This window comes from Calcarisporiella thermophila (genome assembly GCF_041956535.1).
Source record: "Calcarisporiella thermophila strain CBS 279.70 unplaced genomic scaffold VTP21scaffold_11, whole genome shotgun sequence".
Classification (NCBI taxonomy): domain Eukaryota; kingdom Fungi; phylum Calcarisporiellomycota; class Calcarisporiellomycetes; order Calcarisporiellales; family Calcarisporiellaceae; genus Calcarisporiella; species Calcarisporiella thermophila.
Genome location: NW_027192201.1, coordinates 742,715 through 765,127, shown reverse-complemented (window position 1 = coordinate 765,127; position 22,413 = coordinate 742,715). Strand labels below are relative to the sequence as shown.

Sequence of the window (22,413 nt, the reverse complement as noted above, 5' to 3'; positions counted from 1 at the left end):
ACACGAAAACAGTTAGCAGGTAAGCATTCTTTCAGTGGGTGGGGGACCGCTCTTTCTTTATTACGGGTTAATAAATAACTTATCGCTCTGGATATCTCTTGTCCCCCCATGAGCCCTCATTAACCTTGATTTCTTTATCCGCTGCGTCTCTAACTTTTTCTTTTCTCTCCTCCCCCCCCACTTTTCCGCCATTTTTATTTCCTTCAAACCAGAGATTTTGCGGAGCGTCATATTATTTCCCCTGTGTCCCCCTTATACTCCATTAATTTACCAGGATTTTCAACCTTCCCCCATTTCCAACCACGGCGTCCAACTCATCCAATCCAAAATCCTACATTTTTCACATCACACCAGACATTGAATTCACAAGATCCTTTCAATGCCAGGCGAAGGAGTGACCTCCATGGCCGAGGGTGCTGAGTCATATTCAATAACCGCGAATGAGAGTGTCAAGGATTCCAAGTTTTATTTGCAAGACGATTACGTAGACGATGAAAGCGCTGATGAGGATGAGGAGGAAGAAGAGGAGGAGGAAGGAGACGACAGGGAGGAGACGGAGGAAAGAGCAGAGCTGGTGGAAGATTTGGATTTAATCGGTTTCAACCATGTCGATGGAGACATGGATGGGCTTATGTTTGATGATTCGGGACTAAGCGCCCAAGCGGCGGGGTGGTATGGCTCCGCAACCGAAGCACTCATTCGAACAGCCACTGCAGGAATGGGGCAGAGAATGGACATGTTGCAGCATGGATTAAATGAACTAGAGGGATACAACGTAGGCTTCCCCTGACCTAAACCATGCTCATTCCGCTTACTAACTGTTTCTCTTGTCTTTCTTTTTGTCAGAACTGGAATAGGACCAGTGATACCGCTTTTCCAGAGGCACAAGAAGACTGCTTGAAATATCTTAATACCGAGGAGCCATGCCAGTATGTGATCCTTCCTGCTAAATCTCTTTTCTGTTGAGCCCCCATCCCTATACTCACCTTAATGTTGAACCTTCTCTAGAAACAAGTCTGAGATTCGCCCTTCCCCCCGCCCCGCCTCATTTATCTCCCCCACCGGCGACATCCCAGACATGAGCAACAAGGGGTAAGTGTTTTGTCCTCCCCTCTCCCATGTCCTCCTCACTAATTTTTTTTTTCGGGGGGGGGAAATGATAGTCTCCAAATCAGAATTCTTGGTATTCCACAGCAAGGCGCTAGATCCCGAGTCGAGACACAAGTAAAGCTCTGTATACAGTTGGTCACCGAAAATGGCGAAAAAGTCGAAGGACTGTGGACGCACCTCAGAATTCCCGAAATCATGGTTGCAAGGAAAAAACTCACGCAAAAATTCTGCAAAAATCGTAAGTGGTTCATTGGTTTTCCCGTTTGTTTTGGAGAGAGAACATCGAGATAACCTTCACCGCTCTATTTTGTGATCTCTCTAGCTCAATCGATGCAATCCCAATATGGAGAGAAGGGAATTTTAAATTTAAAAGCGGCGGTAATATGCGCCAGCGATTTAGGGAGAAAAGTGACCATGTGCGTTGCCTGTGTTCAGCGAGAGGTAGGTCTCACTCCGACTGGCTTGTCCATCCTCACGGCCGTTCTGACTTCTTTTTTCATATTCCCCTTAGCGAAAGCGCGCACAACGCAAAAAACCTAGACCGCCTAAACCAGGGGCGGAAAACACGATGGACCATGACATGGAGCTGGACGAGGAATCTCGCCTAGCGTACGAGCAACAGCGCGTGCTGCTCTTCAATTGCCCAGAGGTGTTCCGATTTGACTCTGGTGATGCAATCTTACCGACGCGAATAGCATGCTACTGCCGCCACCATAACGAAAAAGTCGGATTCATGTAAGTGTGGCGTCTGCCCCCCATTTCTTAAACGGTCTCCCGCTAACGCCCCCTCCTCTGTGTCGCAGCATAACCTTTGAAATGACGGATTATCTGGGCAGGGTCATTGCCAATGGCACCTCGCCCCCCATTTTAATAACCGACGATCATAAGAGTGGAAAAGACAAGGAGAAGTCGGCGAGCAAACTGGCACGACGGCGCACTAAGCAGTCCTCCGAGCAGGACTTGGCATCCATGAAGGCCCCAAGTCCCTCCACTACCGATAAACGCAACGGCTCCCTGACCCCCACCTCCCCGCTTACGCCGGCCTCGACCACCCCCCTCTCTGCCCTCTCACCCGCCGCCTTTACCCCCCTGCCTCATCCCGCTGAGAATGGCGAGGCCAACCCGGAGAGCGTGTTTTTCACCTCGCGAACCAAAAATTCGGCGACTGCTCAAGCCGCCAGCATCACCATCCCCCACGAGAGTCAAGCATCCACGCCCACCTCCGCTCCTGAAAGCCAACGATCCATGTTTAGCTCTTTTCTACCCGTAAGCAGCCTCTTGCCTCAGGCATTCCGCAGTCAACAGCGGCAGCAGCAACAGCAGCCAACACCGCAGCCACAGGCCGTTCCCCAGCCCGTCTCCCACAAGAAAACGGCCAGTCGATCCGGACGCCTTGTTAAGGGCTCCAGCACCGGCACGATGGTCCAAACTGCGCCCGTACAACCGACCATCAAGCAGCGGCACTCCACGGGGATGATGGGCCAGCCCGTGACGGCCCCATCACCCACACCCACCATCAATCGGCTTATTCCTGACGAGGGGCCAATGCTGGGCGGGATCGAGGTGACCCTGTTGGGGTCCGGGTTTTATCGTAAGTCCATCTCTTGCTTTTCTTACTCTTCTAAACCATGCACTCACCACGAGTTGCCCTTTGCAATTTCGGGAAATGCCAGAGGGGCTGACGTGTTTGTTTGGCGGTGTTCCCTCCTTGAGCACGCAAATCTGGTCCCCGGGCACTATCGTTTGCCTCCTTCCCCCGTCGCCCACCCCTGGCCCTGTGGCGGTGACCTTCAAGGAGCACCCCATCTCCCTCTCCGGCACCACCAACGCCCCCCTGTTTTTCACCTACAAGGACGATGCTGCGGACCGCCAGCTCATGGAGCTTGCTCTCCAGGTCCTCGGAGTGAAGCTGACCGGCCGGGTGGAGAACGCCCGTGAGGTCGCCATGCGCATCGTCAGCTCTGGGCAGGACTTTGGCATGGGAGGCGTGGTCGGCAACAACGTCGGGGGCACCCAGCAATCGGCCGCCGCCGGTCGATATGCACCCATGGGCCAGCGTGTCACGGAGGCCACCGTGATTCGGGTGTTGACCCTTGCGCGCGCTCTCCACACGGGGCACCCCTGGAGGCTCGACTTCAAGACGAAGACGCGGCACACCCTGCTTCACCTGTGTGCCCTTCTCGGCTTCGATCGGCTCGCCTACCTGCTTGCCGAGCTCGGCGTGGAGGTGAACGCGCGCGACCGGAATGGCTTCACGGCGCTGCATTTTGCGGCGTGGACCGGGAAAAAGAGCGTGGTGAAGACGCTGTTGGAGGCGGGGGCACGGGTCAATTTGCGGGATGCGTATGGGCTGCTGCCGATTGATCGCGCGCGCTCCCGCTGCTTCCACGGGACCGTCGCGCTGCTTGCCGAATGGGAGATGGGACTGGCGACGCCCGTGGGGTCCCCGACGTCGTCATCGTCATCGCCGTCGCTGGCGAGTAGCGATGGGACGTCGGACCGGTTCTCGTCGGACGGAGACGACGACTACGATGCCGCCGACGAGGAGACGGTGGACACGGAGGAGGAGTCCGACGAGGACGAGACGGGGGGAAGCATGTGGGAGGAGTCGGAGGATGCGGACGGGGAGGCGGACGAGTCGTCGGTGAGCTTTGAGCAGGAGGGGGACCAGCGGGCGAGGTGGAGCTCGAGCGAGGACGAGCACCGGCCCGTGGAGGCGGTGGTGGACGCGGAGGTGGTCAAGCTGGCGGAAAAGGTGCATGAGGGCTGGCACCTGCCCCTCACCGACATGGCGGTCGCCTCCAGCCTCTGGCTGCAAAAGACCCTGTCGCACCTGCAGACGAGCGGGCTGCACGTCCCAAACATCAAGGAGGCGAAGCTGCCCGCCGTGATGGGCCATCTGGGACACTCGCTCTCCGGCCTGCCCCGCCCCTCCATCCCCACCATGCCCTCGCTGCCCTTCGAGTTGCCCCAGATTCCCACCCAGGTGAACTTCACCCGCCTGCCCAGTTTCATTTTCCCCGGAGGGAATAGGGCGGAGGCGGCCGCGACAGCCCTTCCCGGGCGTGGCGAGGAGGCGCCGTACAAGGAGGGCGGCGAGCTGAGCATGGAGGCGCTAGAAAGAGACTGGAGCTACGGGGAATCGCTGGGGCTGTCCGTGTCGCCGCTCACGCCCCTCAACGCCGACTATTCGCGCAGCCGCCACTCCTCATCGCTCCGCTCTCGCTCCCGCTCTTCGCACCGCGCCACCTCCCTAGACTCGCTCCATCGCTCCGCCACACCCCGGCCGCCGGTACTGCAACGCACCAAATCCATCGACTCGGCCCGGAGACTCTCAAGGGGAAGGAAGCGGGCGTCGGAATCGGAGTGGAGAGAGGAGGCGGCCCCGACCGACATGCGTTGCCGGTCGGCCGGCGCCAAGGAGGAGCAAGAGGTCAGCTTCCTGCGACTCAACGACCAGCGCCTCGTGTGGTTCTGGGTGCCGCTGCTCATCGTCATGTTGGGGGTGCTTCTCTTCCAATTCTTCCAAAGCCATCCCGAGGTGGTGTCCTGGCTTGCGGCCCGGTTCACCGTCAATCCTGTTGTTGGGTAAATAGTTTATCTCCTCTTTTCCTTCCCTCCTCCTCCCCCCTCTCTATATACCTTCTTTTCTTTTTTCCCTTTTCTTTCTCGTCTTTCTGCTTTATGTACGTTAATTATTCCTCCTTTTTTTGAATTTTTTTTCCCCCTTTTCACACCCTTATTTTCTTTTTTTATCTTGTCTATTTTTTTTCATATATTTTTTTTTTTCTCTCATTTCCTCCCTCTCCCTTTGTTCTCCTTCCTTCTAGTCGCTTCCTGTTGATTCGCTCCACCCCCATACTCCCCCCCTCCCTTTTCCCCCTTCCCCACCTTTTCTTTTTGTTTTTCAACAGTATAGCTTTTTTCCGTTATTTTCTATATATATTTTTACTCAAGAATGAATAGTTATTATTAAATTTCTCATTCAGAATTGGAAATGATGCGTCTCTATCCAAACTTGCTCATCCACCGAGGAATCGAGCATCAAAATAGAAAAATGGTGAATGGTCACCGCCGTTTCCCCTCTCTCCCAAGACTAGGCGATAAGGGGATGGGATTGAGTAGCGGGAAAAGGAGGGATGGATGGCGAGCAACCCAGGGGCTTGGATCACTCGAAGTGTTCTACTCGATTCAAATAATTATTTGCTATTGGTGTCTAGAGAGAGATACGTTCGAGAAGAAGAGCGAGGGGAGGGAGAGAGAGAGGAGGGGATATGGATAGTTATAATAAAAACAACAACAACGGATTTTTCTAATAGAGGTAACAATACGGGGTGGTAATGGAAGATCATGGCGTGACAACAGAAATGAGTGTTCACAAAAACCACCAGCTCAGCCCGCATGCCACGAAGAGCGGCATCCACGCGCCACCGGCCCCTCGCCATGAGGAGGCTGCCGAGAAGATACTGGACCCGGCGGTCGCGCCCGGGGCATCAGAAGTCTGGTTGGTGGCTGGGCTCGACCCCGCCCCTGCTCCCGGACTCCCCGCGGCCGACTGCCCCGCCAGTTCTCGATACGGCGCGTTGTCTCCCAAGCACTGGGGGATGGTCATCATGTTGATCTGGGACTGCCTCGCCAGCGGCAGGATCCCGTTCACCGCCACCTCCACGCTCTCCTTGTACAGATCGTGCTCCAGCACGATGAATCCAGAGGCCATCTGCTGGAAGCGCGGGATCCACTGGCGGAAGTTGTTGAGGGCCTGCTCGGGGGTGATCTGCTTGCTGACGAGCTGCCAGTCCTGGGTGTCGAAGCCCTCCGTCCAGATCACGGTCTTGTAGCCCAGCTGGCGCACGATGGCTCGCACGCGATCATCGTAGTCGCCGTACGGCGGGCGAAAGTAGACGGGGGTCACGCCGATGGCATCCTTGATTGCCTTTTCGGTCCACTACGGAAATGCCCAAGGCAGGAGGGGAAATTAGTGTGGGGTCGATCCCCTATGTGCAGAGGAGGGGAAGGGAGGGCCTACCTTGATTTCGGCGACTAAGGTGGGGTGCATGTTTAGAAATAAAGAGTCAGTCCATGTTCTTGCTAGAATACCAATAGTGACAATTGAGATAGAAAGAAGAAAAACAAGCCATACCGATTTGTTCGTTGGTCAAGCTTGTCATGGGGCTATGGGACCATGTGTGGACGCTAAGTTGGGAGAAATGAAATGAGTGAGCGGGAAAAAAGTGATGAGGGTCCTGCCAGCCATCGAGTGCGATCGCATTGGGTGACTTACGCGATGTGATGTCCTTCTTGATACTCTCTTCTCAGGAGATCGCCATTATAGATCACGCGTGATCCCACCACGAACATGGTTGCCTTGATGTTTTGCTGCTTGAGGTAGTCGAGCAAGGGCACCGAGTTCACGGAGGGGCCATCGTCGTAGGTGAGGCCCCACTGCCCCTTGTTCGGACACGTGACGATGTCGTCGGGTCTGAGAGCAACAAAGGGATTAGAAAAGGATCGTCGAGCTCATCTCTTCTGGTGCGCAAGGGCTCCAAGGCTTACCGCGTGCACTTTTGACACGTCCACCAGCACGAGTTCGGGTCCGGCGTGGCTGGGCACTGGCCCTGCGAAGAGAGGGGGATATTCGGCACTTTAGAGAAGTCGACCAGCTTCAACCACTCCTTCACCTCCGGGCTATCGGTGGGGGGGACCTTGTCAGGGACCGGATAGCCAGGCACGTAGGTGACAGGGGCGGAGCCCTGGGCTGGGGCCGGGGCGGGGGCCGGAGCCGCTGCCTGAGGGGCGGCCGGGCTATTGAGGGCGAGGGCGGGGACGTGCTGGGGAGGGGGGAGAGGCTTTCGTTCCCAGAGGCGGTGGGGGTGGGGGGAGAAGGGGAGGTGGTCAGCCCTTCCTTGGGTGACTAGGAGGGCCACCATGAAAAATGCCAAAAGCATGAAAACATTGGGTTGATATTGTGAAACCATCCTGACAAGGGCATCAAATAATTAAAAGGGTATCTAGGTTCTCTATGAAATACTCAGCAACAACAACAGCAAGGGAAGACACAATCACTTGGAATGCCTGAGATGACGGTGTGCAAACAAACAAGCTAGGAGCCGCCCTTCCTCCTCTGGAGAGCAGTCGGGCGAAGGGGAATAAGGAAAGAGAGCTAAAGATGAAAACACGGAAAAAAATGGCGGGAGACGTGAAGGAATCCTTTCTTTTTCGACTATTGGAACGCGATACGCAATCTGTTTTCGTCTTAATGTTTTAGATTTGAATGATTGTGAAATGTATGCAAGTTCCGAGCGTGTGTCGATCCGAAATTATGGACGATTTTTTTTTTTCCCTCTCTATTCCATAGGGAAATTCTTTTCCTATTTGGACGCCGGTGTCTTTCCCTCCAGAGGCCCGCTCCCGCGAGCCCCACGGTGCGCGGCTGGAAAGCAGCCAATCCACTCCAGGTCCTTGCATCCAGCCTGGACCCGATTAGGGAGGCTGCGATTTCCCTTAGTTCGTTTAGTAACCCTAGCTTTTTGGCAAGTCCACCTGCAAATGAATCGCCCGGCCGCCCAGTCGAATGGGAGAGCGGAGGCGAGTCAGCCCAACCCCGGCCGGAATGAGTAAACAAGTTTCTTGACCATATAACCTACGACCCCCAAGTGCTAATTGTTCCGAAAGATTTCGGACGATTTGGGCTAGCCACTGCGAGGAGGCTCCATATAAAGGGCGCTTGGGTCAAACCAGCGCAATAAATCCTAACGAGCATCAAACATTGGGCTGCTTCTCTAAGGAGGGATCCGCGCAGGATTTCTCGCAAGGGATCCCATCCCTTCCCTTCCCCCACACCTCCCCCCCCCCCTCGTCCTGCCCCCCCCGCCGATATATAAAAATTAACCACGCACTATACCATACCGTTGGAAATAAAAACAAAACGATGGAACCCCCCCAGATCTCGTTTATCGCCGACACAGCCTCCTTCGCCGACATGCTGGCGTTTTGCGGCGGCGAGCCCGCCCTGGAGATGTATCATACCGACGGCGAGGTTTCGCACTCGCCCTTGTCCGAGGACCAGCCCCACTCGTCCCCCTCCCCCCACTTGATCTCCACTTTCGTCAACAACGTGTCCTCCGACCTCAAGCTGGGCAAGTTCCCGCCCTTTGGCGACAAGAGCTACGTGATACCGCCGTTTCCGGCCGCGAGCGACCCCTTTGCGCTGGGCTGCGACCAGCTGCTGACCCCGTTCTCGGAGCAGCCGCCCCCGCCGCTCCAGCCCTACGAGGCCAACCCGCCCGCCTCCGTCCCCGCCTCGTTCCCCCCTCCCACGGCGTCCGCCCCCTCCCCGCAGGCCCTCCCCGACGCTCCCTGCCCCATGCTCACCCAGTTCACCATGCAGCCCACCCCGCGCCGCACCCGCAACAACAACTCCTCGTCCCAGCGCCGCAACGAGCCCGTCCAGTGCCCGCTCCCCAACTGCGGAAAGACATTCACACGGTACCATAATCTGCGCGCCCACCTGCGCACTCACGAGCCCACCCGCCCATTTGCCTGCTCCACATGTCCGAGGGCCTTCACCCGGAAGCACGACCTACAGCGGCATATGCGGGTTCACACGGGCGACAAACCGTAAGTGTCTATGCTCCGGGCCGTGCATTGGCCCCCTTGACGGCTCCATCATGCTTGGGCGTTTTCCCTCCTCACCCCAATCTCGCTCCATATCCTGATCATGCTCTTTCTTTTTTTTTTCCTCAATAGTTATGCATGTCCATGTTGCTCCAAAGCATTTGCACGAACGGATGCCATGATGCGGCATTTCAAGATAGAGGAAACGTGCAGAAATTCGCCCGCCGTGGCGGCGCTAAAGGGGCGAAGATATCGGAGATACTCTTCGGTGATCTCAAGGATCTCCTCAGCATGAATCTTCAAGTGATTACGCAAACCCGGTTTACCTCTTGGAAAACAAAAAATGGCATTTTTCTTCTAGCCTTTCCAATCACTATATTTATTTTGCGTTCTATATATACTTTTCCACGCCATCCTCCCCTCTTTTGCTGCTACAAAACTTTGTAAATATTTCTCGGGTCTGCAACTTATTTAAAGTGTACACTATTTTTTTTTTCTTTGGTTCGGTTTTCTTTTCGGTAGTGTTGAATCGTATAAATATATCAATGTGAAAATTTCCTGTATTAAGGACCATCACAGAAGAAGGGGGGGGGAGGGGGTACAATTACTTGAGTTGATATACAAGAACGTGAAGAAAAAAGAGACTAAAATCTAGTGACCAACGAAAACAGAGGAAAAGTAAAAAAAAAATATACAAATAACATTAGATATTAGAAAATAGGTAAAAATCAGACTATATCACATTCAGTTTAATTGAGAAGAAGGGGGGAAAGAATGGATCATCATCCGCGTATCCTCTTGGATCGACGTACAGGGAGCCGACTTGCCGCAGCAGCCTTGGCTTCTGCCACCACTTTCTCCTCCAGGAGAAGGACCGGATCGGGCGGGGATGCCTCCTTTCTTCTTCCTCGGCCACGCAGGGTGGCCACAGACTTGGCGTCCGCGCCCTCCTTTATGAAGAGGCAGTCGGCGTCCTCCACGGCCCGTTCTCTGGCATCCATCTCCGTGGCCTCCTCCACCTTGCGTTTACTGTGCCGCTTGTTGGCCGTTACACATGCGTCCGCCTCTGCCTCTTCTCCGCCCGCTTCGCTGTTTAAACTAGGCTTCGCGTCTCTCGTGTCCAGCTCCGCCTCAAGCTCCTTCCTGTTGGACGGCGGATCGTCCACCACCCTGGTGACACTGGGAGAGTCGGCGGTGATCACCTCCTGCTTGTCCGCCTCGCACAGCTGAATATGTACGTTGCCACGGGCACGCCATTCGCTCAGCAGCTCGGCGTTTGGACGAGGGGGATACCACTGGGTTGGAATAGGGTAGTGGCGGGGAGGTGGAGTTGCGCCCGTAGCTTCATACAACTATAACAAGTTAAAGCATCCATTAGTGTCCTGCTGACCGCTTTGCTCCCCAGAGGATCATCAGTATCCACCTTAAGCCGCTTTGTCAATCTATCCTCGGCACTGTCAATTTTCGGGCCCAGTTTCACAGAGACGCGCTCAACCATGTCCTCACAGCACTGGGTGGTTTCCTTGCTCTGGACAAGCCAAATAAAAATGTGAGCCTCTTTTTGATGCCGTGTTCAATGTGCAATACAAACCTTAGTTAACACCAAGTCTACCAGGTCCTCTGCCTTTCTTAGATCGTTTTGCGACTTTTGGTGGCTCTTTTCCCACAAAAGATTGACATGCTGGGCCATCGGAGTAAGATGCGACTCAAACTCCTTGTCGAGGCGCGCAGAGGACGAAAGATCTGCAAAGACGGCAAGTGGTAAATTAGTGGGGGAGGGGGGAGAAAAGTAAAGATGGGTGCAAAAAGACTCATACAGTGTGACACCGCCTCTGTAACTTTTCCGTAGCCCTTCAGCAATGCTTCGCCATCAGCTCTGGCATCTTCAGAGAGCCTATTGCCCAAGCTCCCCAGCTGCTTGTCTACTTCGTTCGGACCTTCACAGAGCATATCCATCATTGAATCCGAACCTGCCTGCACGTGGTTTAGGTTATCGACGGCAACAGAGAGTAGGCGGCCCATCTTCCTCAACCCTTCTCGTGTGGTATCTCGATTGTTCTCTAGACTATGCTTCAGCTTGGTATATCTGTCTTTCAGCGAACTCTCAAGCTCCGAAGTGATGGCACGCACATCCCGTCGCTGTGTGTCCATGAAATTGTTCACCATGTCCTCCATACGCAGAAGGAAATCCTTAGTCAGCCGAGTGGATTCGTTGAGGTGGGAGTCGACTTTGCCAAAAAGGGTGGATCCATGCCTCTCGATATCCGGTATCTATTGTGCAAGCAAGCGCAACATTCGACCATGAATATGAAGGATGTATAGAGTGGCCAGAAGCCATCTGCCTACTCACCACCTCGCCAACAATGGTTTCTAGCTCCGACTGTTTAGTTTCTAGGATCGCCAGTTCACTTGTCCACGCTTCGTTCAGTTGCTTCACCACGGAGCCTAGCGTTGCCCTCATCTCCCGACATTGCTCTTCCACCTATTTGGATCGAAAGAAAATTCAATTTAATAACTCGTCGTTTTCCTCAGTAGAAAGCCTATCTACCCTAAGCCATCCTTGTTGAAACCCGTGGCACATCTCTCGGAGTCTTTCATCGGTGGACTGCTGCATGGCAGCATATTGCCTGTCGAACTTTTCTCGCATCTCGATGGCTAATCCCTCCACCACACGCTGAAGTTCAACTCGAGCGGCCGCCCGGTCTCCTGCCACACCATTTGCTCGCTCAAATTCCGTCGTGAACTGGGTCAAATTCTCGTGGAGCTGCCGCTGATTGTCCTCAAAAGCCTCGCGTTGGAGGTGACGAAATGTAGTGAGTTCGTCTTCGAAGCGGGCCGTTTGGGTGGTGATGGTCGAATTGAAGTTTTTGAGGATTTCGTGTGCCTGTGAAACATGGTGGCGCAGCGATTCCCGGAATTCCTCAAAAGCGAGCCGATTATTGGTCTCTATTCCCTCTTTCCTATCTAGAGGGGCACAACACCAATGGTTCATTGCTCAACACTTCTTTTTCGATTATTGACAAAACACAATTTACCTAATTTCTCTCGTAATCCCTCTGTATCTCTTACACTTTCGCCAAGCGTCGACGCCAACTCGGTTGCCATTTTCTCCAGCCGATGCTCCCTATTCTCGTGAACCTTACGTAATAGGCGCTCTTCAGTTGCCTCGGTCCGGACGGACTTGAGGGTGGCAGCACTCTCAAGCAGCTGCTGCTTCACGCCCGAGAGCTCGGCGCGCGTGTCCACCAGCAGCTTCATGTTGTGCTGGAACTTTTCCTCCGTCTGCCGCAGAGTGTGCTGGATGCTCTCTGTGTTGCGGCGCATCTCATCGACTTGCTGCTTTCTTGAGGTGTTCTCCTCCATGAGCTGCTGGTACGAGTCCTGTGAGAGGTAGATGCCGTGCTTTTCTCGTACAGCCTACATACCGAATAATGGAGGGAGAGGGGGGTGAGTCGGGAGGCTATACAGGGCGCGGGCCAGACAAATGGACGTCTCTCTTCCTTGGCTGGATCCTTCTCTGACTTACCGTTAGATCCGCCTGCAAACGATCGATTTCCTTCAAATACTCCTTGATCAGCATTTTCGTGGTCATGCGTTGATTCACTTCGGGCATATTCCGAATGTTCTTCGCGCGGCTCGCGTAATCAAGGGTACTCATGGTTTCGTCGATGCACAGACGCGCTGGGGAGATGGTTGCAACGATGCATGTTTTTGTTCTGCCTCCAAGCGAATCCCGGAGCAAGCGAGTTAGCTTGCTTTCTCTATAGGGTATATGGGGGGAGTTCTCGACCAGCGCGTTGATGACCCGCCCCAGGGTCAACAGGCTCTGGTTGATCATCCCAGCCTCCCGTGCGCGCATGGATTCCGCCCCGCTGCGCCCAATGTTTTCGCTCCCGGCCAAGTCCACTAGGTTCAGCTTCCCCACCTTGAGTAAATCTTCTCCGGTAGCCGTCGACTCCTTAATGTGGGTGGTGAGGGTGAAGACGGTGTGGGAGCGGCTGGACTTGTCGTTACACTTTGTCATGGCAATACGGCGTTTGTTCGAACTCTGGCGTAGCAGGTTGATGCCGTGGTGTGCGCTGTTCACGCAAACTTCTTCAAGGCCTTGGATATGTACGCCCTTTTTCGCAGCGTCTTCAAACAGCTGCAGCCGCTTGTCATCGTAAACGGAGAGGAGATCCTTGAGCTCCTCGTTGTAGAGCTCGATGCACGAGACGCGCACGGAAAATTCGTTCTGCTCAGCCTCCAGGGTGGCAAAGAGGGTCTGCAGGGCGCGAGGTATAATGCCCGAGTTGGCACTGAGGTCCTGATCGACGATCTCAAGGTCCCCCTCCATTGTGTATCTGCAACAGTATGCATTCGATGTCAGTAAAGACCAGCGGAAGACTTTCCAATCTACTGCCATAGATGGAACTGGAATGGAAGGGAAAAATTACGTTTTGCCCGTGGAAGTCTGCCCGTAGGCGAAAATAGTACAGTTGTATCCCTTCATAACCTATAAAAAAATAAAAAGTGAATACTGAATACCCATAGCGTGAGGTAGCGAAGCGTAGGGCACCTCCTGCAACATGGGCGCAACAACGTGATCGAAAATCACACTCTGGTCGGCATCCGGCCCAAACACGCTATCAAATGTGTATGTTTTTGATGAGGACATATCGGCTGGGTTGGAGCGCACGACGACCTCACGACCCCGCACCGCTTGGGTGCTAATGATGATGGGAGAGTTCTCGCGAATTTCTCGCTCATTGCGGCCCCTATGGTACGGCCAAACGGTCAGCAAAATCCACCGCCCATCCTTCAACACGCAGAAAGGCCAGATCGGATTACCTGCAACGGACGACAACCCTAATGTTGTCGTTTTTTGTGTCGGATGCCGAGGGAGGCATCGAGGGGATTTGGATGTATTAAAAGACGAGGGGATGCGGGATGGGGGATATAGTTTTATCCGCGGCTGGGGATGCACTCTATCCTCAAATGGGCCCGCGGCGCCTTGATCGCGTTTGTTCAGGTAAACCTTAGTTGGCAGTCGCGTAGGATCTCCCTCCAAGATCCGGAAAGAGCGGTGTCGACGTCACGCGTCCGATGATTAGAATTCCCAGACCAGGAAGTTAGGGTTAAGAACCTGTGCGACGCTAAAAATTGGGTGGTACGAGATATATTATTATTGTACCTTCTGATTCGCGGGTGCTTCACCATACAGCTGAATTGCTTGTTATTAGCGAGACAATACCAAGTAAAGACGAACGGGAAGAGCCTTCCTTTTTTTCTGCTTCCAGAACTTGTTTATCTTTTCCTCCCCGTCGATTCTTCAGCAGGCCTGCAGTCTCCTCGATCTTAGCATCCCCGCACCCCCTCTTGTTGTATAACATCCCTTGCCATCCTCATTCATCGCCGTTTTTGACTTTTTTCCCAAATTGCTCATATCCGCACAAGGAGGCTTAACTTATTTTTAGCGCTTTTGCATCTTTGCCCTCCCCCAAATCCCAATCCCCCTTTCCTCTCCTTCCCCATTTGTTTCCCGCTCCCCTCTATCCCTCCCTGTTGAACAGCCCAAGGGCTCTCCATCATTCTTAGCCACCCCCCACATTCACTCGATAGCGCTGGTTCGCAACATTCGTAATCCAATCGAAAAACCATGGTCAAATTCCAACGGCGCTCGCTTGGTCTGGTGCTCGTGGCCTGCCTTCTTGCCGTCACGAGCCTGCCATCCCACGCATCTGCTGCGAAGCCTGGGGAATGCGCCCTAAAGAAGCGTGGTATCAACATGAAGATTGATGTTGGCCACGGATTCATCCCGAAAGTCGAAGCTGCTCTTAAGGTAAAAGGGCTTCACTCCCCCCAACTCATTCCATCAGATAGACTAATGACCTCTCTACCTTTGCTACCTTAGATTAACAATGACAACAATAAGCAACGAAGGCAGCAGCCGGACTTTGGGAAAGAGAAAGCCAAGGAGGAGAAGAAGATAAAGAATGACAACGTCCACAAGGATCAAAACAAGAAGGAGCTGCAGCAACATGAACAGCAGCAGCAGCAACAGCAGAAGCAGAAGCAACATAAGAAGGTCCCTGAGGCCAAAGAGAAGCACGCAAAGGACCAACATGCGGATAAGAAACCGGCCAAGGGAAATGATAACGTTGCCAATAAGAAAGTGGGCGAGAAGAAGACAGAAGTAGACAAGGCAAAAGAAAACCCGGTGCCCAAGAAAAAGGAAGGGCCCAAGGAACTGGAGAAAAATGTGCAGAAGAAGAAGCAGGTTGAGCCGACTGTGAATGATGGCAAGAACAATGCTGCGGACAATGCTCAGTCGTTGAAGCATGTCCCTGGTGAGGAAAAAGTTCCTCAAAAGGACAACAAGCAAACCAACGCGAATGTTCCGAATAAAGGCATCAACAAGCAGCAGCAACAACAGCAACAGCAAAAGCAGCAGCAGCAGCAGCAGCAGCAGCAGAAGGAGCAGCAGAAGGAGCAGCAGAAGGAGCAGGATCAGGAACAGCAACCTACCGATCCTAATAAGAAACTCAACCCCGATGGAACCCAGTTGCAAGATCCACAGGCTGAGAAAGGAAAAAAGGTCACAGAAGGCAATGAGCTGCCCGAAGATCAGCAAATTGACCCCAAGGACCCTAAGGGCGAGAAGAATCCCGCCGAGAATGAGAAGCAGCAACAAGCTGGCAAGGTCAATCCAGGCGGTGTAGAGACGCCCGAGAAGCCACCCGCAAACGGTGAGAATCCCGAAACACAGAAAAACCCTGCGAACGGACAAAAGCAGCAGCTGCCTAACGATGCCGAAGAAAATCCCAATCAAGACGACCCAGTGGTGCCTGAAGAAGAGCCTGTGGGGGATCAAGACCCCACTGCCGAGAAACAACCCGGGCAAGACGGGCGACAGCCCACATTTGATCCAAACGAGAATCCTACGCCCAAGGACAAGAATACTACGCCCAACGAGCAGGTGCCTACCAAGAACGTGCCGACGGAGACCGGTCAGGAAAAGGGCACAGACACGCAGGTGACCGAACCGGTACAGTCTGGAGAACAGGAGACAGACGACCCCAACAAAATTCCCAACTCAAAGTTGCCCGAGACTCAGGAAGGGAAGAAGTCTTCCGCCGGGAACGTCCCTACCGATCGTCTGCCCGACAAAACCTCCCAAAGCCCAAAGGATCCCATTCCCCCTCCCGCGTCTACCCCTCCGCCAAAACAGAATAAGGAGCCGCAAACAGCATCGAGCTCGCCGGTGCAAAACGAGAAAACACCCACCAATAAAAAGTCAGAGGAGGTTCCATCGATCACACTCCCCCCAGGGGAGGGAAGCAGTCGCTCCTCCGTCCAGCCTAAGACCTCGGAGGATGCCAAGCCTACAAAGCCCACCACTGGCGATGGTCCGCAGTCGACCAAGTTCCCCAGCGAAAAGCCGTCCAAGGAAACTTCACAGCCTTCCCCTCCGCCCAAGACCTCCTTCACCGACAAATCCGAGCCACCCATTGGCACGCCTACCAAGACCACTTCACTTGAGGAGCCCTCCAAATCGGAAAAGGAGGAGAGCACCCCGACAAGCCGCTCCACCTCCACATCCCACACCACGGAGGAGACCACGACCAAGACGAAGACCACGGAAAAACCAGAGCCCACCAAGGATCGTGAGGAGCCTCTTACTTCCTACGAGCCCTGGCTGCCTACGACCCTCCAGTTCCAAACTACGACTTCCTCACCCACCCACCAGAGCTCCACGCCCAAGAGCACTGCTTCCTCAACCCAGACCAAAGAAAAGTCCCCGGCCACCCCCGCCAATTTGCCTGAAGTGATTGTGCCCGAGGGCAATCCTGTCCCGCCCGAGGGAAGCAGCCCCGTCACCATCCGTCTCAACTCTATTCCATACGCACAAGTGTGCCAAGACCCCACCCTTGCCGCCCAGTTAGTCAGCTTTCTGCCCAACGACTTGGCGCTTGCTCTCCGCGTCCCCGTTTCGAAAATCATGGTCCTGAGTATCAGTGACGGCTCCAACACCAAGCGACGCAGGAGACAGATCAACACGCCGAGTGGCGTGCTTGCCCATCTTGCCGTCCCGAAAGACTCCGTCACCCAGCTCCAGGACGTTGTGGCTAGCCGCGATAGCACCCTCTACACCAACCCGGAGGTGAAGCTCGGCCAGTTTATCGATTCGAACTACCCCGTGGCCTCCCCGTCCGACCAGACAAGCCTGAGTCTCCTCGACAGCGCCTCCAGCTCGCTGATGTCTCCCCTGTTCGACCAGAGGGGAGCCAAGCCCCAGGAGCAGGGCCAAAGCACCAACCAAGGTTTGATCATCGGTGTGTCCGTGGCCGCAGGCACTATTGCTTACGCCGTCCTGACGGTGTTCCTAATCAACGCGTATCGAAAGAGAAAGGCAGCCAAGGCCAAGAGTAGCATTGCAGCCAGAGAAATTTCGGCCCCTGTGATGCAAGAAAACTCGCTCGGGTGGTCGAACTCATAGTCGTCCCAACTCCTAGACAGCTATTTATTTGGATGCCCCTTTCTTATTTATTTGTACATTCAACTCGCCTCTGGAAAAAAATCTCCAAAAATAACCTCTTTTCTCTCTCCCTCACGAGTTCGGTTTGGATTCTTTTTCTTTTTCTCTATTTATGGTGACTCATTCCCCTCATTTTTATTTTAATAATATTTTATTATTATTGTTATTGTTATTAGGAGGAGAGTAGGACGCACGTTTAATTTTTATTCCCTTGTTTTCCCTTGTTCTCCATCGAACGCTTTAATTCCTTCTCTCCCTCCCTTTTCCTGTAGCCTAGAACGATCGCTCCTTTTTTCTTTTCTTATTCTATTTGATTATTTCACTCATCTTCCTCGCTGAAATCTTACGCTTGATAAGGACAAGAATAGGTCTATTATTAACAATATATATTTAAATTATTTACCTTTTTTTCCAAATTGGCAAACTTATTTGAAGGAAATGATATGACAAGAAAAGAGTGAGAGTATAGCAATGGGTGTAAAGGGATGAATTAAATTGCTTAGGAAACATCTTCTCAATAAGACCAGTAAGGAAAAAAGCTATGGTAGGGGGAGAGGAGCATTATTTTAAAGAGATTTATAATAGGAACTATATATAAAAGAAAATATTTAGAGGTGGCATTAAAAGCAGATCTAAGTGCAGCAGTAGGTGTGGGGGGTAGCGAATGAAGAAATTAGATTAGGATTATTAGGCGGATGGAGATTTAGTAAAACATTCAATGCAGGGGAATTGGAGATGAGAGATAAAATGCAAACTTTAGGAGTTCATTAAAAGATTAAGGTGAATAATAAACTTTAAAAGCAAAGTAACGAAAGGGATGGGGATCGTTTCAGACCTCTTTGGCAGAAACCCTAATTTATAGGTAGCGTTGAAGCTTGCAGCTCTGCCCTTGGTATATGTCGACATGGGTCAACCGGTGAGCACGGTTCAGCTGCTCATAGCTGTTCTTATCCTCCACGAAGAAGTCGATGTGTCGGTCAGTAAAGGAGTAGCCCCGATCATCCACAAGCAAGCATCCATTGTGTGTAAGTTTGGACCCGGGAACCTTCCACCCTACCAGCTGCGGAACAAAAATCTTGAGAGTCTTGCCCGGAGGGGCCAGATCGTTCGCCGCCACCGAGACGAACGGGATGAGCGGGGAGCCGAGGGCGGTCTGGCCAAAAGGGAAGGCGTCATTGTCGAGTTTGGCGAAGCACATGTATGAATCCTTGCATGCACACTTGCCCAAGTTTAAGAGATCGCCGTTCATCATCCGGGCCGTGCCTTCCATCGCGAGTTGCTTTGCAAATCCAAGCGGAACCTTTCCGAGCTGTCTGCGATCACAGGTGCCAATTGAAACGAGCTTTTCGGCTCTGTTCTTAGGGCTTTCGAAGTGTCTTTGACGGGTGATCCAGTAGTAGGTGCTAATCGAATACGAGCCAAGACATGTGGGTTAGCATGAAACATGGGAACGGCCCTCGAGTCTTCCAACTTACAAGACGGATTGCCTTTGAATCAGTTTTCTCCTCCCGCTTTTCTGTTTCTTTTGGACACGTCTAGGGCCCCTTCTCCGCATAGCTCTTTTCTCTTTTCTTAATCTCCTGGATTTTCCGGGTTTCTCCTTTATATCGTCTTCGTCTTCCTCCTCCTCCTCCTCCTCCTCCTCCTCCTCTTCTTCTTCTTCTTCTTCTTCGTCGTCGTCGTCATCGTCGCCTTCTTCTTCTCTATTTTCTTCTCCATCTTCCTCTTCATTTTTTGAATCCTCTTCCTCGAGTCCATCCGCGTCATTCTCTCTTTCCCCGTGGTCCTCCCACTTCACCCACTCATTGTTAGGAGGCTGCCTGCCCCATTGCGGGGCCAAACGTAAATCGATGCTCTTCCCTGGCACCACATATGGATCCAGGCTCGCTCTACGAACGGAAAGATGTTGCAGTGCCCGGGTATTGGCGGATGATTCCACTCGAGTCGAGGCCAAGCTGCCCAGGAAAAACGCCAGCCGTAGAACAGTAAGCCTCATGTCATAAACCAGGGAATTGGCAAGATAACGCGTATGATAGATGGAATAAGATGATTTTAATGAGTGCAAATGAGTTTTAGGCCGTTATTTCTGCGTCTATTTATATTAACCCTCTTTCCAGCGAGGGAGAAGAGAAATAAACTAATAAACAAGAATACTGAACAAACAACAGCTATCGAAGCAGCATCCAGTAGAAAATAATGAAAGTAATGGCGAGAAGAAGAGGGCGATGGTGAGGAGAAAGGGATGCTGGGAAGAACGCGAGAGCAAGAGCAAAAGGACAGAGCTAGCTTGTTGAGAGCAAGCTTTGGCTTGTTGCCTGAATAACGGTCATGCAATGTACTTTAAATTGGCTCAGAAGCGGTAACGAGCAAGCTGCGATCGGATCAGGAGCCCTTTCCTGGGAGAGAGAGGCCAGTTTCAAGGTCCGAAGATCAGGGTGGGTCTGAAAAGGACTTTCTGACCGGCAGAGCCACCACGACTTTCCGGAGTTTCATTGGTGCTGCGTTTGTTTCTAATTGACCATCCACCGGCGGGCTCTATCCCAACTACTACGGTCCTCCAACTTGTCAGAAAAATTGTGGATATAGCGCGCTTGAATATCGCTGCCCCTCCCCTCCCCCCATGCATATCCACCTCGAACATAGGAGCATTTCCTCCTCCCCTAACACTTCGGATGGCAGTGCCTTGATCTTGAATCTTTTAGGCATAGTGCTGTTGCCTTAGGCTGCAGTATTGCTGGGGGGAGGGGGAAAGCAGGCAATCGGAGAGGAGTGTCAAGAGAGGCCCTTGCGAATGGGGAGCCTCTGGGCCTGCAGACACCACGTTAGGGCGAGGGGATGGAAAAAGGGCCGAAATGGGAACTTAAATTGAAAAACATGCTCCTATCACCCACAAAAAAGCCTAAATTGCGGGAGGATTCCAAATCGTCACCGAAATAGTTTAATGCGGTGGCTTGGAGTGTCAAAGGTTTTTGGACTCCGGGCTGACCCCCTTTACTTTCTTTGTGCAGTGGGATATGACATCATGGAGAACACAATTAATGAAAAAGCACTATTTTTTTGTTGAACTTTTTTCCCATTTATTTCAAAATTTCAAAAAGATTTTCTAAATCTTGGTCCCCTCCTTTGGCCCCTTACTTCCATATTCCGGCGCGGCCTTCAAGTATGACACTCGCAGATAGCTCTTCTCATGACATCTCTAAACCGATTGGTAATGACCTGTTCTGAAACAGCCTTGAATCTCCATTGCGTAAAAATAGCTCCTAATCTTCATTGCAATCAAACATCAGAATCCCTGAAATTTTCAGACACTCTTCCCCTTCCCACCACCGAACAGACACCAACACGCTTTCTGGCCGCCTGTTCCAAGCTTGAGCTTGAGCCCAATCCTTTTGAGCAGAGCTTTTTCGGTGCCTCAGATGACCTGCGTTTCGATGGGGCTCCAGGGAATATCGGCAGTGGAACTGGTCTGACACCTGGCAGCACAGGGAATGGATGGAATGGATTAGGATTTGTGATGGAAGGAGCCATGACAGGAAACACTACCATAGGCAACGGCTCCAATGACCCCATTGCAGGCCATACTGCAAACAAAGCCATAGGGATGGAGGTGGTGACGGAGTCCGTCAATGTGGGGCGAGCACGGAGCATCTCGTCGTCAACCACAACCACCCAGTCCTCTCCAGACCTCAAGCCCGCCTCCACCTCCAATAAACGCATTAGCAAAGAATCAACCCCCGTAAGGGACAGTCACCTCAAGGTGAACGCCGGCAGTGGCCGGCGAAAAAAAATCCGCAGCTCCAAAGATATCGAGGACGAAGAGAAGCGGAAGGATTTCCTCGAGCGAAACCGACAGGCCGCTCTCAAATGCAGACAGCGGAAGAAGCAATGGCTCGCATCACTGCAATCCAACTACGACATGCTTTCTTCCCAAAACGACCAACTCCGTAAACAAACCGCCATGCTTCAGGAGGAGGTGATGCGGCTACAGACCGTGCTAATGGCCCATCGAAACTGCCCCATTGCTGCAGTAGCGACTGCCCCACCTGTCTTCAACACAATAGGAATGGGCGAAAATGCGGGTGTGAGGAGTGAAACAGGTGGAGATCTCAGCCGAAATTGCGGGAGCTAGTCCATATATTCGTGCAAATTATTTTTCTATATGTTTATTCTAATGCTTGTTTCTGACTTTTTTTTGTTCTCTCCCTCTGGTTTATCGTTGAACGATGCCTTTCTTTTTATTTGTATATCTTTCCTGCTCCTCCTCTAGCGGTCTCCTTTCTCCATTCTCTCTCCCTCTCTTCCAATACGTGCATTGTGCTAGGGTTGACTGGGTTATTCGGTTTTGGGGTGAGCAAAATGCATGCCATTTATTTTGTGCTGTTCCTTTTTAACCTCAGCTTTTGTAGATTTAGCCAAATTCTCCCACTTCAACTTTTTATAATTTATGGCTATATTTTTTTCTTTTGTAGAAAGTTTTTGATTTTTTTTTAATTTTTTTCCCCCTCATACACACATCCTCTATCATTTCAGTAAAGTGCCAATGTCTGAAATCTTTCTTTCTTTGGAAACCCTCCTCTGGATAGCACTTGAGCTAAGCCGCAGAAAACAATGCCGAATATTCAGCTTCCCTGTCTGATACTCGGCTTGATAATATCTCTCTCTCATCTCAATCATGTCGTTAAAGGCTGCCCTTCCAAAAGCTCTCAAGGAATTAAGATTCCACTTCTGCCAAACTTCACCCACCAGTAACGGCCTTCGGTGAGTGTTCGCCTCCATGTTAACTTCCCAAACCCTCACACCTCAACTTTCAATCTTTATTGATCTTATTTATTATTTTTACTTCATCCGTTAGCGAATTCATCGCGACAAATTATACGACAATCAAGAAAGCCAATCCGCATCTTCCCATATTGATCCGCGAGGCATCGGGTTCCCAGGCACGGGCATTCGCACGTTTTGGTAACGCTTGATGGTTACTTTGGCAAGTGGATCTTCTGATTAACCCCCTTTCTGTTTATCGAAAGAATTCGGGCGCGAGAAAAAGGTCGTGCTGGAGAATTTGTCTGCCAAGGACATCGAGCAGAAACTGCAAGATCTGGTGAAATAATTGTGTCATATGGAGGGAGAATAGATTTCTTTTTTTTCTAAAAAAAATTTATTTCGTTCACAAA

At 52.1% G+C, this 22,413-nt stretch overlaps 9 protein-coding genes across 9 annotated transcripts; 6 read left to right on the top strand and 3 right to left on the bottom strand.

Annotated features, from left to right (window-relative positions):
- Positions 1-379: 379 nt before the first annotated feature.
- Positions 380-4,702, top strand: VTP21DRAFT_1450 (uncharacterized protein; the record flags this gene model as incomplete). Its single annotated transcript, XM_069391539.1, has 8 exons — positions 380-775; positions 847-929; positions 1,009-1,092; positions 1,164-1,348; positions 1,433-1,551; positions 1,622-1,845; positions 1,947-2,701; positions 2,784-4,702. The coding sequence occupies 8 exons, from the start codon at positions 380-382 to the stop codon at positions 4,700-4,702; spliced, it is 3,765 nt and encodes a 1,254-aa protein (XP_069251571.1).
- Positions 4,703-5,485: 783 nt separating this feature from the next.
- VTP21DRAFT_1449 (uncharacterized protein) lies at positions 5,486-7,085 on the bottom strand (the record flags this gene model as incomplete). The annotated part of the gene is made up of 5 exons (XM_069391537.1): positions 5,486-6,055; positions 6,137-6,150; positions 6,251-6,303; positions 6,392-6,589; positions 6,664-7,085. The coding sequence occupies 5 exons, from the start codon at positions 7,083-7,085 to the stop codon at positions 5,486-5,488; spliced, it is 1,257 nt and encodes a 418-aa protein (XP_069251570.1).
- Positions 7,086-8,038: 953 nt separating this feature from the next.
- VTP21DRAFT_1448 (uncharacterized protein) lies at positions 8,039-9,019 on the top strand (the record flags this gene model as incomplete). The annotated part of the gene is made up of 2 exons (XM_069391536.1): positions 8,039-8,727; positions 8,857-9,019. 2 exons carry the CDS (start codon positions 8,039-8,041, stop codon positions 9,017-9,019), a joined length of 852 nt encoding a protein of 283 aa, XP_069251569.1.
- Positions 9,020-9,506: 487 nt separating this feature from the next.
- On the bottom strand, positions 9,507-13,613 carry VTP21DRAFT_1447 (uncharacterized protein; the record flags this gene model as incomplete). The annotated part of the gene is made up of 10 exons (XM_069391535.1): positions 9,507-10,076; positions 10,148-10,252; positions 10,316-10,467; positions 10,542-10,995; positions 11,075-11,206; positions 11,273-11,688; positions 11,760-12,141; positions 12,251-13,137; positions 13,252-13,481; positions 13,555-13,613. The coding sequence occupies 10 exons, from the start codon at positions 13,611-13,613 to the stop codon at positions 9,507-9,509; spliced, it is 3,387 nt and encodes a 1,128-aa protein (XP_069251568.1).
- A 749-nt stretch (positions 13,614-14,362) lies between these two features.
- VTP21DRAFT_1446 (uncharacterized protein) lies at positions 14,363-17,203 on the top strand (the record flags this gene model as incomplete). Its single annotated transcript, XM_069391534.1, has 2 exons — positions 14,363-14,545; positions 14,618-17,203. The coding sequence occupies 2 exons, from the start codon at positions 14,363-14,365 to the stop codon at positions 17,201-17,203; spliced, it is 2,769 nt and encodes a 922-aa protein (XP_069251567.1).
- Positions 17,204-17,235: 32 nt separating this feature from the next.
- Positions 17,236-17,581, top strand: VTP21DRAFT_1445 (uncharacterized protein; the record flags this gene model as incomplete). The annotated part of the gene is made up of 2 exons (XM_069391533.1): positions 17,236-17,357; positions 17,419-17,581. The coding sequence occupies 2 exons, from the start codon at positions 17,236-17,238 to the stop codon at positions 17,579-17,581; spliced, it is 285 nt and encodes a 94-aa protein (XP_069251566.1).
- Positions 17,582-18,098: 517 nt separating this feature from the next.
- Positions 18,099-19,238, bottom strand: VTP21DRAFT_1444 (uncharacterized protein; the record flags this gene model as incomplete). Its single annotated transcript, XM_069391532.1, has 2 exons — positions 18,099-18,645; positions 18,718-19,238. The coding sequence occupies 2 exons, from the start codon at positions 19,236-19,238 to the stop codon at positions 18,099-18,101; spliced, it is 1,068 nt and encodes a 355-aa protein (XP_069251565.1).
- A 1,166-nt stretch (positions 19,239-20,404) lies between these two features.
- Positions 20,405-21,371, top strand: VTP21DRAFT_1443 (uncharacterized protein; the record flags this gene model as incomplete). Its single annotated transcript, XM_069391531.1, has 2 exons — positions 20,405-20,450; positions 20,530-21,371. The coding sequence occupies 2 exons, from the start codon at positions 20,405-20,407 to the stop codon at positions 21,369-21,371; spliced, it is 888 nt and encodes a 295-aa protein (XP_069251564.1).
- Positions 21,372-21,914: 543 nt separating this feature from the next.
- Positions 21,915-22,349, top strand: VTP21DRAFT_1442 (uncharacterized protein; the record flags this gene model as incomplete). Its single annotated transcript, XM_069391530.1, has 3 exons — positions 21,915-22,000; positions 22,095-22,201; positions 22,267-22,349. 3 exons carry the CDS (start codon positions 21,915-21,917, stop codon positions 22,347-22,349), a joined length of 276 nt encoding a protein of 91 aa, XP_069251563.1.
- Between the last annotated feature and the right edge of the window lie 64 nt (positions 22,350-22,413).